Source organism: Bombyx mori, chromosome 22 (genome assembly GCF_030269925.1).
Source record: "Bombyx mori chromosome 22, ASM3026992v2".
NCBI lineage: Eukaryota > Metazoa > Arthropoda > Insecta > Lepidoptera > Bombycidae > Bombyx > Bombyx mori.
The window spans coordinates 9,677,194-9,694,099 of NC_085128.1; the positions used below are offsets into that span (position 1 = coordinate 9,677,194).

General features: G+C 33.5%; 2 protein-coding genes across 4 annotated transcripts; one reads left to right on the forward strand and one right to left on the reverse strand.

Moving 5' to 3' along the window:
- The first annotated feature begins 1,715 nt into the window (after positions 1 to 1,715).
- On the forward strand, positions 1,716 to 4,061 carry PTTH (prothoracicotropic hormone). Its single transcript, NM_001043884.1, is given in 5 exon segments — positions 1,716 to 1,751; positions 1,896 to 2,258; positions 2,371 to 2,409; positions 3,051 to 3,170; positions 3,599 to 4,061. Coding segments are annotated over 5 exon segments (675 nt in total). The 5' UTR covers positions 1,716 to 1,748; the 3' UTR covers positions 3,749 to 4,061.
- On the reverse strand, positions 4,056 to 16,027 carry LOC101742415 (zinc finger protein 431). 3 transcript variants are annotated; one of them, XM_004931815.5, is made up of 9 exons: positions 15,718 to 16,027; positions 13,613 to 13,704; positions 12,875 to 13,199; positions 12,489 to 12,714; positions 11,847 to 12,098; positions 10,801 to 10,948; positions 10,152 to 10,218; positions 8,387 to 8,530; positions 4,056 to 6,771 (listed from the first exon to the last, which is right to left on the reverse strand). In XM_004931815.5, the coding sequence occupies exons 1-9, from the start codon at positions 15,856 to 15,858 to the stop codon at positions 6,541 to 6,543; spliced, it is 1,626 nt and encodes a 541-aa protein (XP_004931872.1). In that variant the 5' UTR covers positions 15,859 to 16,027; the 3' UTR covers positions 4,056 to 6,540. The 3 variants fall into 3 exon arrangements, with proteins under 3 accessions (XP_004931872.1, XP_004931871.1, XP_062530949.1); XM_004931814.4 differs by lacking the exon at positions 8,387 to 8,530 and adding an exon at positions 8,201 to 8,344 and having other exon boundaries at positions 15,718 to 16,010; XM_062674965.1 differs by having other exon boundaries at positions 8,201 to 8,530; positions 15,718 to 16,010.
- Between the last annotated feature and the right edge of the window lie 879 nt (positions 16,028 to 16,906).

Consider the following 16,906-nt stretch of genomic DNA (forward strand, 5'->3'; position numbering starts at 1 on the left):
TTTATTTAGGTTTATTTTAATCCCCTGGTAACACTTAGAATAGTATTTTCTCAAATTCAGACATAATTAAAGTCACAAAGATTTCAAATATGATTATTCTGTTTTGTCGTTAACGTAAGTTTACACGGAGCTAAATTTGAATGTCCTTATGTCAGAAGTAGAAAAGAGAACTTGCCTAGACCTAGAGCCAAATTAGCTTGTTTTGCTACAGTCCTGTTTATTTCTGCGATTCCTTTCGCTTATGCCAGTTCTCTTTTCCCTAGCTAATCTTTGGTAGCCTAATTGACTATTCCAACTACGCGTGGACTGGTTGGTGAACTGAGGGGGTTTAACCTGCTAGGACTTGCTAACACTAGCGCAAACAAGATCCTCAGGGGGTGCCATTTTTCAAAGTAATTAATAGATACATTCTCTTCGGGATTTTTTGACAGCATTTTTTAAAAATTAACGTATCATTGAAAATAATTCGGTGGATATCAGCACCCAAATACAATCTATGATGCTTTAGAATTTTTACCTAAATTCCACTGATGTTGACGCAAAGCTATCGAAATTGAAACACATAAATTCATTTCCATTACGGAATCAATACGGAATAAGGCAATAGACGGCATTGACACATCTGAACACATCAAAAATGCAAATCATAGTTTATTTTAAACTACACTTAATAAACCATATTTCCACCTGAACGCAATTACCATAACAAAAATTTTCTTTTCGGATTTAATATCGAAAATGGTTTAATTTAGGTTCCTTTTTGATCCGTCAATGGGTGATCGAGCTCACGACCTATATGGTGTTAAGTGGTTACCGGAGCTCATAGAAATCACAAAGTAAATGTAATCAACCACGGTGAGACATGAGGTTAAATTGAAGCCTCAATCGTATTGTAGCTCCCACTCTTGGAAACGGATAGCATAACTGGGCGAAGTGGTAGGTAGTACCCTTACACGTCCTTACGGATCCATCAGATCTAATAACCCTTGCATTAGACGCCTATAGCTCTAACACTAGGAGTAGGGATCCGGTAACCGTAATCGCGGCTGAACGTCGAACGTTCAGCTAGCTCAGTTTCTTGCCGGATCTTCTCAGCTGGTCGCGATTCCGATCCGGTAGTAGATTCACTCTTGAGTTATTAGGTCTCCTTTGGAAGCGCTCGAGTTGCTATTAGCAAATCCCACCCCTCCTGGTTGAGCCCTTGGTCGCCCACCTGTTCTGGTAAAACTGGAAAGGCCTCCGGGCGACAAGTATTCTCTCAAGCATTAAATAAAAAAGATAGTAGTCTCCCATGCAGGCTTACAATTACGTACGCTCTATTAAGTATGTATCAAGTCTAGTTATATTATCTTGCCAAAATAGTTTTAGAAAACATCAATAAAAATCCGATGTCTCGACTTATTGGGATAACCTTAGACATTTTATAAAAAATGTATTATGCGAATGTGTAAGTACACATTGGATATAGATTTTCTAATAATCGTATATAACATCACACAAAGTAGGCGTGAAACTTTCACAATGGTTCTATTTTAAGGATTTATCACAAAGCCGAAAACAATAGCTGGACACAGAAAAAGGTATTGTATCGCCATATTTATCATCTGACACCCTCATAAGGATTTTGTTTCTAATGGATCTTTTCTTTACCCATCAATCAATATCCCCTATATAAGGGAGAAAATATTTCATCCCTTATCATTCCTTTGAGAAGCATCGTTCAGTTGAGTTATCCAGCATTCCCAATCATGGTAAGATATACCTTTTCGTTTTATGAAATGTTTGCTAAATACGTTTATAATACGGACGTATTATAACTTTCTATGTAAAATGTTCACTTTGCGTACCTCAAATGGTAACTTCAAGCTAAATGCAAATTTATCAACTAATTTCAGATTACTCGACCGATTATATTAGTCATTTTGTGTTACGCTATTCTTATGATAGTGCAGTCATTCGTGCCTAAAGCGGTAGCGCTGAAAAGAAAACCAGACGTGGGTGGTTTTATGGTAGAAGACCAAAGCACACATAAAAGTCACAACTACATGATGAAAAGAGCAAGAAATGACGTTTTGGGAGATAAAGAAAACGTCAGGCCGAATCCTTACTACACGGAGCCTTTTGACCCAGACACGAGCCCAGAAGAATTGTCCGCTTTAATAGTTGATTACGCCAATATGATTAGGAATGATGTTATTCTGTTGGATAATTCCGTTGAAACGAGAACGCGAAAAAGGGGAAACATTCAAGTTGAAAACGTAAGTTGATTGATGGCCAAAAACCGTAATTGCTATTTATTATGTTCATCGTCTTACAAACCGTAATTGCTATTTATTACATCGTTAATACATTTACTGTTATTAATTTCAGCAAGCTATTCCGGACCCACCTTGCACTTGCAAATACAAGGTAAGTTCAGTTTTAAATTATTTACTATTCTACAACATATAAGGTGTCGTGGAAAGATAAGACGCCCGGTGTACTCGTATCGAGCGATGAGTCAATAATGGTGTTCAAATTCCGCAGATAGCTACCAATTTTTCTAAAGAAACATGAACATGTTATGTAGGTACTTATCACGGACGATTTGCACGATGAAGAAGTAAAATCCTGTACCAAAAACCAGACACAATTATAATTTGCGCAATTAACGGTGCAGGAGTCTTGTGTGCGGGAGCACGAGTACACAGCATCTTGCCTCTTTCTATCGCAAAGTAGTGAAGCGTTTGAAAGTCGGAATAAAAGGTTGCGATCTAGGCATGTCTCAAAACGAGTTACCATTAGTGTTATTACCATTTAGAGTAGGTATTACCATTGCAAAGTCAATGGGCTCCGTTAACTACTCAGTGCCACGTGGGCCATGAGTTCATTCGGTTTACCACAATAAATCTTTTCATACATTTTTTTTTTATAATTTCGTGTCTTAAAATCCTGTCATAATATCCTTTGGTATTTATAGAGCAATCGTTTAAAATGTAACAAAAATTGTAAATTTTTTATTTCTTTATAACAAAATGAATTCTAGCTCCAGAGACTGTTTTGCATTTCAGAAAGAAATAGAAGACTTGGGCGAAAACTCTGTTCCACGCTTCATTGAAACCAGAAACTGCAATAAAACACAACAGCCGACCTGTCGACCCCCGTACATTTGCAAAGAAAGTTTATACAGTGTAAGTTTGTATAACATACTTTGTGAATTAATTTTTTCATCTTCATGTTTTCATCCATTACAACTACATATTTGACTCAGCAATGTGGAATACATTTTTGATGGATGGACCATCCGTCATGCACTGCTATTGATAGGTACCATCACTTCGATTACGGTAGATTCGTTAGCAGCAATAAGCAAAACCTTAATTTTAAGAGTATTAAAAGGCGGATTATTAGGAGTATTAAGAGTATTATTTTCGAGGTTGCGGCGCATTTACGTTGTAGATGTCTATGGGCTCCAGTAACCACTTAACATCAGGCGGGCTGTGAGCTCGTCCATCCATCTAAGCAATAAAAATAAAAAAAGGCCAATAAAAATATTTCAGGTGTATGCAGATTCCGTGAACTCAAAATACATATTTACAAGTGTTTAATTTTGTTACAGATAACTATTTTAAAAAGAAGGGAGACTAAATCGCAGGAGTCTCTCGAGATACCGAATGAATTGAAATATCGATGGGTGGCGGAATCTCACCCCGTCAGCGTGGCGTGTTTGTGTACAAGAGACTACCAACTACGATATAATAATAATTAATTGTTTTGACTTACGCCTGATGATTTGTTCCGAATCGAATTTATTTAATTACTTTATACAATAAAGCTTATATTAAAAATTAATGATAATCAATTTTAATTAAACCAAATTGAAAAAAATAAAAATTTCCTCCGATTTTTAGTTTTTAGTGGTGGTACATTCAGCGAAGCACTGTTTTGCTAGGCCAGATGTTAGTAGATCAATACAGTTTTGATGCTTACCTTGAAAGCTGTGCTCTTATTATATTATGCTATTCAAATAAGATTATATAGTTAAATATATATCTATTAAATATTAAAAGACACAATTTAAATGTCTTATTATTTTTATTTTATAAAACTTCAAATCCACTGTTATTGCTTTACATTTTAATCTTTACAGATTTTTTATAGTAACAAACTATAATCAACAAATAAACAGTAATATGTAATAAAACTGCACTGCTGTTTCACCAAAAACATGAATAAAAGTTGGCTATCATGTCACGAATATGATACATTTGGGGGACAGAAAAAAATACAAAAATATCTTGAAAATAAAATATTCCTTCCTATAAGATCACTATGACACTAATATTTGTTTGATTCAATGTTGCACATAAAGTCTTAATTGCACACCAGATGGTGCTGATGGCGCAATCTCATTCCCCAAGAGCGAAACAAGACTTCGGACTCTATACCAGACCCACAAAATAGTTTATTGTTATAACGTATTTTAAAAGTATAGTTAAAATGAAGAAAATAATAAAAGTTCATAGATAAAGAAACATAGAATCACGTTGCGAGTGTAACATTGTATTCTTGGTTACAATACCGTCATCAATGGCGTGATTAAACTATTTATCAGCTTTGCCGATGAATTTAAGTTCGTATCTAACGAAAAACGATCGTGTCAGCTATAAATCTGTACATACGAAAATTCAAATCTTGTTTTTAAAAATAAGTCTCGGTAAACAATACGACTAATGGCTTTATACAGGGTGAGAATTACGGGACAGAATAAAATTAATTCTGCCTTTCCTACTCTTATAACTAATACAAAATAATGAAATCACTGATATTTAAAAAAAAAAAAATTATTATTTGGGAGGAATACTATAAAATGTTGTATTTGTTATTTTAGTTATGTGTTATTTGTTCTACACACACTTATCACTTTTTATTATTATTCTCATTTTCCTCTCGCAGGTCTGCTGGAAGAGATTTCTCAAAGAAATAAGCAGTGCCTTTGTACATAATTTTCCTATTACTCTGTACTGTGTCTTGTTTTCTGTGTGTACATAAATAAATAAATAAAAACAAAATCTTTCACCGACCTACAATCAAAATGTTATTTGTTCGGAACTTGTATGTGAATGTATTTTGAAAATGTCATTAGCGCGATTCAGCAATATCTTCTGTTCTATGTTCGATACCGCTTACTGGTGGTAGGACGGTATAGGTGGCTAGCAATAAAATAAAAACCTGAGTCCGCACGGGTAGGTACCACCACCCTGCCTATTTCTGCCGTGAAGCAGTAATGCGTTTCGGTTTGAAGGGTGGGGTAGCCGTTATATGGGCTCCAGTAACCACTTAATACCAGGTGGGCTGTGAGCTCGTTCACCCATCTAAGCAATAAAAAAAATGGTTTTTGCTTAAAAATGTAACATTTTTAACCAAAGTTGAACACCACTTAACGAATAAAAGAGTGACATAAAATTATCTTTTAATAATTATCGTAACAAAATTGCATTGACAATGTTTTGAATATTTGAAATATTCTTAGAAATGGGTCACCGGTCTTGTCTAAAGCCTACAGCATGATTAAAAACATAAAATCTAATATAAAACCCTTTGCCTAAACCAGTGGTTCTCAACCATCGTGTCACAACACATTGTGTCGTAAGCCCATGACCGAGATTTACAATACGATAATTTTAGCTAAGACGACCGGGAAGATTTGCTTCTCTGGGAACCTTTGTTATTGCTTAACGGAGTGGACTAGCTTACTGGAGACCCGGTGTTAAGTGGTCACCGGAGGCCTTATACATAAATCAATAACGACAATGCCGTCATCCACCGTGAGACTAGCATAACTACGTTTAATATATTATTAATCTATATATATATATATATATATATATATTCAGCAATTCATTTATATATATATATAAATGAATTGCTGTTCGTTAGTCTCGCTAAAACTCGAGAAAAGCTGGACCGATTTGGTTAATTTTGGTCTTGAATTATTCGTGGAAGTCCAGAGAAGGTTTAAAAGGTGAATAAATATAAAAATGCTCGGAATTATACAAAAACAAACAATTTTATTTTTCCTTTGATGTGTCCCCAGTCGGACGGATTCTTTTTGTTTGTTTTAAGTTTATTTTATACAAAAGCTTAGGTCGTTTATTTAATTTTATCGATTGAGGTACTACGAAGTCTGCCGGGTCAGCTAGTGATGTATAATTTAAGAATGGTGCCTTCACTTGAACTATCAATATTCTTGTATATAAGTAAGTAGGGGTGTTTCGGATTTGTCTAAAATAATTTGATTGCGATGCTGTTTATTATTAACCTTTAATGTTGAGAGCCGCTGGTCTAGGCTATTCGTATGGTATTTTGTGTGCGGCCTTGAAACATTACAACATTGAGGTCGTTCGATTTAAAGCGATACCGTCATTTTGACCTAAAGGTCTTAGTTACCAGGTCATAAAATCCCTTTAAAAAAAAAGATACCGTCGTTCCCGCCCTGTATAATCCAATAACCATGTAGTAGTCCGTAGTGACGTAACGAGAATGAATATAAACACAAAATCAATATTCAGACGTATGATTAACGGTTTCGTGTGCGGCTGCGGCCGGCACTTCTCCCACTTGCGGTATTATGTGCGCTATGGTAAGATTCGCTTCGTTCTCCAATCCCATCTCTCTACGAAGAATATCTTCCGTGACCGTGTGAATAGATTTGAACTTCAAATTTATGCCGTGCGCTTTGAAAACGTGATTGTTCAGGTTCACTTTGTAGCTGAAGGCAACGTTGCATACCTGTATAAATATTGAAAATATAAATTGTTTATTTTTAATTTTAGTATGTAATCAAATAGGTATAGTCCCCGGCACGTAACTTGGCAAGAGTCGTAAGATGCGCAGAAGTCGTTTTTTAGGTCTCTTTGGTTGTCAAGCGGGACGCGGGGAAAGACGTAGCACCGTCCCGAGCGCACGATTGGTGAGTCAGTCGACCCTCCCCTCCCGCACCGCGTTCACGTTCCGTTCGCTCCATGATTACACATGCGCCTACTAAATTGTAGGAGCCCTTTGTTTATATTGAGTTTTTGTTACGAGTTGTTATTATTGTTTTAAATTTAGTTTTTGTTACGAGTGTTATTCTTTTAAATTTGTTTGCAATGCCAGGACCAAATACCAATGACCATATAGTCGATTCAGTCACTGAGCGTTTTATTATTTAAGCCAGTGACGACAGCGACTCTTCGTTATGTCAACGATGAGGAGCCAACTCCTTCCACCAGCTCAGGTGCTACCATAAATTTAATCCAAGGGGTAGCACTATTAGAAAATGATAATGACGACGGCGACACATATTTTTGAATATTAAGTATATTTTTTAAATAAACTTCTTAACTTTCAATTGTATTTTATTTATAACACCTAATACACTTCACGAATTTCTCTCTTTTCTTTAACTTTCTTCTAAACACAAAGGCTTAAAAACAAATTACGGCAAATAAAAAATTAAGTTGCAATGTGCACCATGCGCGACATTAACCCCACTACACCAAAACCTTGCCAACTTACGTGCCGCTTACTATAGTTGTTATTAAATTATTGAGCAGCAAATTTTTCAAGTGAAACTTCTTTAGGCCGGTTGAGAGTAAAATTTAACTCGGAACAAATTCGTTGCGGCTAGAGATGAGAGATACAATTTAGGAAGAGCGAGAGCGAGAAAATAGACAGAGCGTCTCGCGAACCACTCGACCGTGGAGAGAGGGAAAGGACAAAGCAAACTAAGTCGTTTTTCTTATACACAGCATTCCGCTCTATATTACGTATAATTAATTTAAGTAATTAAGAGTAATTTCATTTAAGGATTAAAATTGAAGAAAATCACAATACTACACACCGCAAAAGAAGTTTCACTTCTTTCATGTGCACCGAGTAGCTTGGGCACCATTTTTTAATTACTTAAATTTCATATTCTATGAGTGTAACCAACGATGGAAAATGACCTAAAGGTCAAATTCTCGTCGGGTAGTTATCATTAGTACACACAGTGTACACCGCCATCCACCTTCGGACATGAGGCCTCACCAAACCATAACGCAGGGTTTTCTGGTATAGACCAGTACGAACTCACTTGTCCTCATCATTAGAGGGAACAAGGAATAATATATATTTAATAATATGAAAAACAAACAAAGAAAACAATCTTGTTCATCAGTACAACAGACAAACTGACCTCGCACGAGTACGGCTTATCTCCGGTGTGAGTAAGCATATGATTTTGCAGATGGTGGTTCTGTATAAAGCTTTTATTGCAGATATCACATTTGAAGGGCTTGTCCCCTGTGTGAATGCGCATGTGTCGGCGCAGACTTTGCATCTGTAACGCACAAAACGATATATATATATAAAGTGAACGCACCTGACAAGTGTACGGACGCTCCCCAGTGTGCATCCTCTCGTGATTCTGTAACTGATGTTTCGCATTGAACGACATCGTGCACGTGTTACACTTGAACGGTTTGTAACCGGAGTGAATTCGCAGATGACGATTCAGATCGCAACGCTGAAATTACACCAATCGATTTCTTACATTTTTTTTACCCGTACCCTACCGTAACTACAGGCTAATGGTTTTTAGGTAATTCAATTTTATGACAAAATAAATATTGCCTACAGTCGCAAAACTTCGTCTCGAATCACGTGACAAGTAACGCGCTCTCTAGGGCCATATACGTATTTAAGGATCAGGCGTATATTTGTTTCATTGCCTCAAAAGGCAGAAGAGCATGCGGTACGCCTGATGGAAAATAGTCATCGCCTCCGATAAACAACATCAATGACAACAGAATGCTTATAAAATCGAATTTCGAAATTAACAAATGACCGAATATGGGAAACACAACAACAAAATATTTTACTATGTACAAACTATACAGATAAAAATTATTGAAGTTATGTTAGAAATAATTTTACATGCAATACAAAATAATTTGTTTCAACTGCCATGCTTATTGAATACTAAATAAATTCAAACAACGGTTTAAAAAAAGCCACCACCGAAAACTTTCAGTCATTTTGTAATACGTATTTTATATTTCTTTATAATAAACGAAATTAAGAAAAGCTTTATAATAATAATAATAATAATTTATTTATTTGTATAGAATGCAGGTACAAGTATGGTCTTAGTATAAAATATATTCAATCAATTCAACAAATTCAAAATATATTTAAATCTCACTTTACGAAGAAAATGATCTGCATTCGATCAAATTAACCAAAACTATAGTTTGATTCAATAATACGAGCGGTCTATTGCTAAATTCAGAAAATACGAAGAATATATGACCCACATAGATAACGAAACAAACCAAAAACGAATGTATTATTATATGTAAATAAACAAACCAAAACAGTCGTAATACCTTGGTCTCTCTGTCAAAGGACTTTTTTTGTTTAATAAAATCTATGGACGAAAATTTGGTGTTACCAATAAAAAATAATGAATTTTGACCCGTTTACTTAACAACAAGAAAATGGCAACATCGAACAGTGGGCGAACACTAGAACTACAATTATAATTAGTTAAAAGAAACCTAACAAAACTATAGTACCAAATATTTCATTATCAAGTGTATTCGAATCGATCGCGAATACAAGGGCAGGTACGAAGTTAGATTTATACCGCGCGGGTTTAGATAGTCAGATGACGTGGTCGTTGATGACTGATACACGTCATTTGTAGGTGTTTGTGAAAATTGTATTAATTATCATTATACAATCCTACGCGAACCATGGAAGCATTATTTGATAACTTAACTTTGTTAAAATTAAAAGACGATATTAACGCCCAAACGCGTTTGGTTATTCATAATGGGTTGATAGTGTTTAACGAATTAAAAACGTGACCCGGAAAAATTTTTTTTTTTAATATAAATATGTGTATAAAACACACACTATAAATGTGAGCGAGAGATCCGATATGCCTATACGTGTGAGCGAGAGATCCGATATGCCTATACGTGTGAGCGAGAGGTCTGATAAAAATGGTTTGAGGCTAAGTTCGCACGTTTGTAATGGCCCAAGTATACCTATAGGACTTTAAAAGTTTATGCATGATTGATGGATAAGTTTAAAATAAGCATGCGAAAAAAAAAAAAAAAAAAAAACATTAAAATACTTACAGCAATGAATCGTTTGCTGCACAAATTACATGAGAACGGTCTTTCTCCTCTGTGAATTAAATTGTGTCTGGAAAATATTAACAAACAATTTTATTTATTTGTACATATAGGAATAAGGTCGAATGTCCCAGGAACGTATTTTTAAAAAAATGTACATTATATGTTTAAAAATATACTTGTAACATTTAGCATTTGAAGTAGGTATCATTAAATATGTCCTTAGAATATTATTTTAATGTAGTACAAAATAGAAATAATCCAATTTATGCTATTTATTTTTTATTGTAATTGTAGGCAGACGAGTATATGGCCCAGCTTATGATAAGTACCGTTGCTTATGGGTGTGGAAGTGCACATGGACGACATCAGTGGCTAGGGGCAGAACCAAGCCACTGCCTACTGTAAAATATTATTATATTTCCTTCATATATTTTAACCTAAATATTCTATTATATTGGTATTTTTTCAAGGCAATGTATGAAATAATAATTAATGTTGTTAGACTGAAGAAAATACTATTACAAGCCCTGAGTATGAAGTATGTTGTATTGATTTTATCAAACCTTGTAAAACTCAACGAAGCTTATATTCTATTATAATTATATAAAAGTATAAATAAAATAAAAATAGTATAAAACTTTGAACTAACCTGACTAATGATTTCTGACTGTAGAAACCAGCCCCACACACCTCGCAAATGTGATCCTTTATACCAGTATGCTGTTTAACGTGAGTCTGAAGATTTGTCTTTTGAGCAAATGTCCTAGGACATTGAGGGCATGCAAATCGCTTTTTTTCTGAAAAATAATTAACCTTACATAAAATCTTTAAACGTACAAGCTACATTTATCACAAGTAAACATGTAATCTTTTACTAATGAATGGGACTGTAGTGTTTTATGGTGTATGGAATGGGTGTATCATGAAGCATTTAAGACTACAGAATATATTACAGATATATTTATTTATGTCTGAGAGTAAATAAAAAAACACATTCATAAACTTTGTGTTTGCTTAATATTTTTCATCAGACATTCTTCAATCAATCTTTCACAATCCTATGACGCTCTGTTAATTTCAAGACCACACCTAGAGTTTATAGTGTATCAGTAACTCACTTAACTAAAGTCAGTAGCTTAACTCTATGTATGGAGTATATCATATGAAGGGGTGAAAGGTTGATCGTTTTTGTTATTTATTGCTTAGATGGGTGGACGAGCTCACAGCCCACCTGATGTTAAGTGGTTACCGGAGCCCACGGACATCTACAATGTAAATGCACCACCCCCCTTGAGATATAAGTTCTAAGATCTCAGTATAGTTACAAAGGCTGCCCCACCCTTCAAACCGAAACGCATAACTGCTTCACGGCAGAAATAGGCACGGCGGTGGTACCTACCCGCGCGGACTCACAAGAGGTCCTACCACCAGTAAACGACATTTTTGAAACTTTACAGCAGATCCATTTCACATTAAAATTTTGGAACAAATATAACAAAAAGAAATATTTTTGAGCTATTTGCATGGAGTAAACTTAACTGAAGATCAATTAATAGCATCAAACTGATGATGCTAATGCCAAATAAAATGCACTTTTAATTACAAAGATAAATGTTGCGTATTAAGAAAATTATCACTTAAGCCCAATAGCCTTCCACCTATCTATATGATTATATTAAATTAATAGTTACATACCTTGGTGAGTTGACATATGGTTACCCAAAGTAAATGTTAGTATACCACAAACAGGACAAACAAGTTTTTCCTTCTGTTTTGGAGTTGCAGTTTTTACCATGCGTATAGGTTTTTCTCTATGCATAGCCTTTGGTCCATCAACTGTAGATTGTGTTCTAGGCTTATATGATGAGTGCACCTTTAGTAATGTTGAATCTTTAGGGCGTTTCAAGATGATAGGTGATCCTCTTGTGCCATTCTTTAAAATGGGATCTGAAATCACACAGGTCTAAATTATAACATATTTAATGGGATTGCTTAAGCATTTAAGACTCACAGCTATATACAAAAAGCATGAATAAAACATGGGACTCTTTTAAAACCTGAAATATTTACTTGGTCACCTGAAACTCTACTGATAGCTTTATGTTACCTTACATATTAATACTTATAATATTTATTAAAACTAATCATTACTTAAAATATGTCCTAAAAAGTGTACGAGGAGTCCAGTGGATTTTAACACATTTCTATAATAGTAGAATACTTGAATAGTACATTTCTTGGGTAGTTTCAAACTACAGGTCACCTTCCTCTAACAATTAAAACAAAAAATGCAATGATAGTTTATGTTCACGTTTTAATTTAATCATGAATACTCACAGCATGTAATCGAAGTTGTTTTTGTGTTGAAATTAGATAAATTCGAACCATTGTCATCTGATCGGTACCTTTTGATCACTTTGATTTTACGTACAATGGGTTTCTCCTTGAAAACCTTTATTTCAGACAGTTTTGGTTTCTTGAATTTTATTTTTTTATTTTCCACTGGTGGGACGTAATCGTCATCGTCATCATCATCTCGGACAGCAGCATCCACATAGTCGTCCTAAAATATTAAATTTTTTATAAATATATATTAATTTATTTTTTTATATTTAAATTATGTATATTTATTACAATTTAAAATTATATATATTATATCAATTTATGATTATATATAATATTAATTTTTTTTTATTTTTTTATTTTAAAAGTTTATTTCTTACATCAGAATCCTCTGATGGTTCCCTTTTATTCCAAGTGATCTGAGCAGCATCGCCTTCACCAATAACTTCAACCTTTGGTGCATCCATAGTAGAATCAACCTTTCTTATTACAGTATTAGCAATTACAATATCTTTTCCATCAACTGTTTCCACAGGCATTTTATTCTCACTGTCAAGACTCAATTCTAAATCCCATTTGGGTTCTGATTTAACACTTATAGTCCCAATTTCACTTTTGATGTCAGTAAATGAGTCAAAAGCTATCTTCTTTGTTAGTACATTGCCTTTGGATTTAGCTAAAAGTTTTCTAAGTTTTCTGTCAGACCTGCATAACAAAAATTTGTTTTCTGCATAAGAAGCATATATTTCTATATTTGGAGAATATATTTTTTACAATAGAACTAGAAATACACAGAACTGTGTTCTGTCCAGCTAGGTAACAACTGCTGGAATTACAGATATGCCCCCCCTTTAGACTGCATCATGTGATAAGCGCGAGAAATAGGCAGAGCCATGGTACCAATCCATAATATCTCATTATTAGACTAGTAGACTAGTAGAGGTAATTATTGATAATAATTAAATAAAAATTAAAACAAATGACCCAATAATTAGTATAAATTTTTACATAACAGTTGTTTCTTATAACCAAATTTCCTTTGTTTAATTATTATATTCCTGATTGTGAAATAAATTAATAAATTATATATTTAATTATATAAATGGTTTCAAGTCTACCTCTCAGCAACTGTCTTGAGCAAGTACGCCTTTTCCAAAGTCGTGCAACACTTAAGGCATATCCTTTCAGGTAGTCCATCATTACAAGAGACCTAAAATCATTTTATTTATTTATTTTAGGTACAAAAAACCTCATTGTCATCAAAGTAGCAAGAAAACTGAAATAAAATTTATGGATCTCAAAACAATGACCATATTTAGGTACGATGATTTCATTGAGACTACTAAATTAATGTTTGTCTCATAAAGTGTATATTTAGTCCAACATTTTTTAATTATTTTTTTCTCACTTAGTTGGATGGACGAGCTCACAGCCCACCTGGTGTTAAGTGGTTACTGGAGCCCATAGACATCTAAAACGTAAATGCGCCACCCACCTTGAGATATACGTTCTAAGGCCCCCAGTATAGTTACAATAATTGACCCACCCTTCAAACCGAAATGCATTACTGCTTCATGGCAGAAATAGTCGGGGTGGTGGTACCTACCTGTGCAAACTCACAAGAGGTCCTACCACCAGTAATATTATCAATATCAGTATATTATCTACACAATAATTTCAAAAGTGTTCCATTATAAAGTCATACTTTTTATCTCAATTTAGCCAACCATAGGATTCACAAGAAAGTTTGATTTTAAATAATTATACAGCTATAATATAAGAAAGTTTATGATTTGAAGTACTAATTTTTTTTCTTATTACATTTACAATTAACAACTAATACTTAGCTTTAGCCTTTGCATGCAGTTTAGTTTTTTAGTAGCTTACTTTAGTTTTTGTTTGGACATATTCACTCCATTATTTATCTAAAGCAGCAGTACTAAAGTTGCAGGAACACTTATTTCCTTTTCATCAATAATATGGCAAATATAAAATAAGACATCCAAAATTTAAGTGCCGTGTAATTTAATTATTACCTTTAAAAATATTAACCTTTTAGGTTAATAAAGTTAATAAGTTAAAAATCAAATAATTTAAACAAATTAGTTTAATTAAATAATTTAAATTTAATTAAATAAAAAGTATAAATAATTTGTGTCATTTTTACTATTCAATCTTTTTTTTTTTATACCTGGTCGTTTTTTAATTTTTTTCAATAATACTATATACTATTCTATACTATAATTTTTTAATGACTGACTCAGTAATGCAATGATTAGAGCCCCTGACTGTTGTAAAGAGAGTCCTGTGTTCGATTCCCGCATTGAGCAAACATTCATGTGATGAATAGGTTTGTTTGCTGTGTCTGGGTGTTCATTATCTATATATATAAGTACATATGTCAGTCTCTGGTACTCATAACAGAGGGAATCCTTATTTGGGGAAGGATGACTGTGCATGATTTGTTCTGTGCATTATTATTATTGTACTATATCCATTTAAAATCTCATTAATTTATAAATCTTTCTTAAAAAATATTAAAAATACACTTTAAAAAACACCATATAAAAATAGGTTGCTGCTGCTGACAGTGTCTACGACACAAGCCACCAATGGTGAGGACCCAAGAGTGAGAAAGCCCCTCACAATACTTGATGATGTCTATGCAAATTCTCGACATTAGCAAAAGAAGAACAGCCAGAAACAATATGTCTAATAAACTCTCCTGGATTGTGGCATGTCCTACAATGGTCGACCATCCCATCCTTTAATATATATTTCTCTAAACGATTGTTTCATATCTACGTCCACTATATTTAGCATTTTGAACATACCAAGATACTTGTAGGTTTCAGATTAAAAAAGAAATTTTAAGACCACACTATGGTTAAATTGTAAGCAATCTGAGTTTACAACTTTATCTCTCTGTACATCTATGAACGCACATTTATCAACACAAATTCCATCCCGGTGGCTTTGCTAAAATTGTCGTTAAGTAAATTCATCAAGTCTGATTGTTTGAAAGTTTATTATTATTATTAATGTAAATAAAGAAAATGAAAATACCTTAAAAATAAATTGTCGGCTTAGTTGAAAATAGTGACAAATTACTATTTCTGTTCTGTTTCCATTCATTTACCATATACACACTATGAAATTTCAGCATTTGTGAAAACATTTGTTTCGATAGAGAATAAGTAGAGATTTGAAACTGTGTACTTACTTTTACATCGGCAATTGCTGTCAGCATTTCTGCGTAGTTTCCAGACAATTTGTACCTAAATAATGGACATAAAGTCTTACTATTAGTGAGACATATTCGACAAGATTGCATATCAACTATGGGATTTGAATTTGTTTCCATTTTCAATGAACTTAGTGCTGACAATATCGACAATAAATCTGAGATAGTGACACAATTGCAGCAGTCAAAGGAAATCACTAAAAACGCGGCATCCAGAGTCCAGAACCAGAGCACTGCACCATTTTATTTTCGCCTCACTATCCATTCACAGAGTATTAAAATTTAACATAGACTACTATACTCGATAACAATCCATGAGCTCGGCTCTGTAAATTTGGCCCCCTTTTTTATTTTTTAATGATTTGTTCGTCGTTTGTTCGTTAATGTTCGAATGTAAAAATTGTTTGTTCGTCTTTTGTTTATTTATAATTAATTAAATAAATGATCACCGTTAAGTGGGCCTCCTTTACTAGAGATCTTTATTTTTATCGCTCAAATTAATTTATTTTGATCAATTATCGTTTGTTCGACGACTATTGGTGATTGTTCGATCATAAAAACAATTAAATTCCCAATTATTAATTATTTTATATTAATGTAATACCGAAATACTTCACGAGATGGCGTTGTGATTGTCTACTGAATAAATAATATTTATTCGTAGTTGATTGTTTAACATGTTATGAATATTTCAGTTTTGATTTCATCAAAATAATTTGAACTTTACTACTGAATTCCGAAAAAAATTCTAATTAAGGCTCAGCTTTTTATTTAAGCCTCTTACTGTAGTTTTTAAATTACATTGATGCGGATTGATGTTTCAAAGGTTTCCGATTTCAATTTTAAAATCTGAAATAATTAAGAACAGCGTCATCCACCGTTCACATTTGAAACAGAATTTAATTCGGTTTAAATTTGTAAAAGTTGATGTTGATTATTATTACACTAATTAATTGAGCGTTTCATTAGCTTTTAAGCTGAGTGACTATTTATAATTTATTTTTATTCTATTGTCTATTTTTGTTAAGTAATAAATAAGCAAAAAATAATACTTAACAAAAAGATATGAAATCCGAACAAAAACAGTTTTACTGTAAAAAATTGCGCCAAGTCTACGTTTATAAAACTCATCTCAATAACATTTGCACTTTACAAAAAAAATAAAACT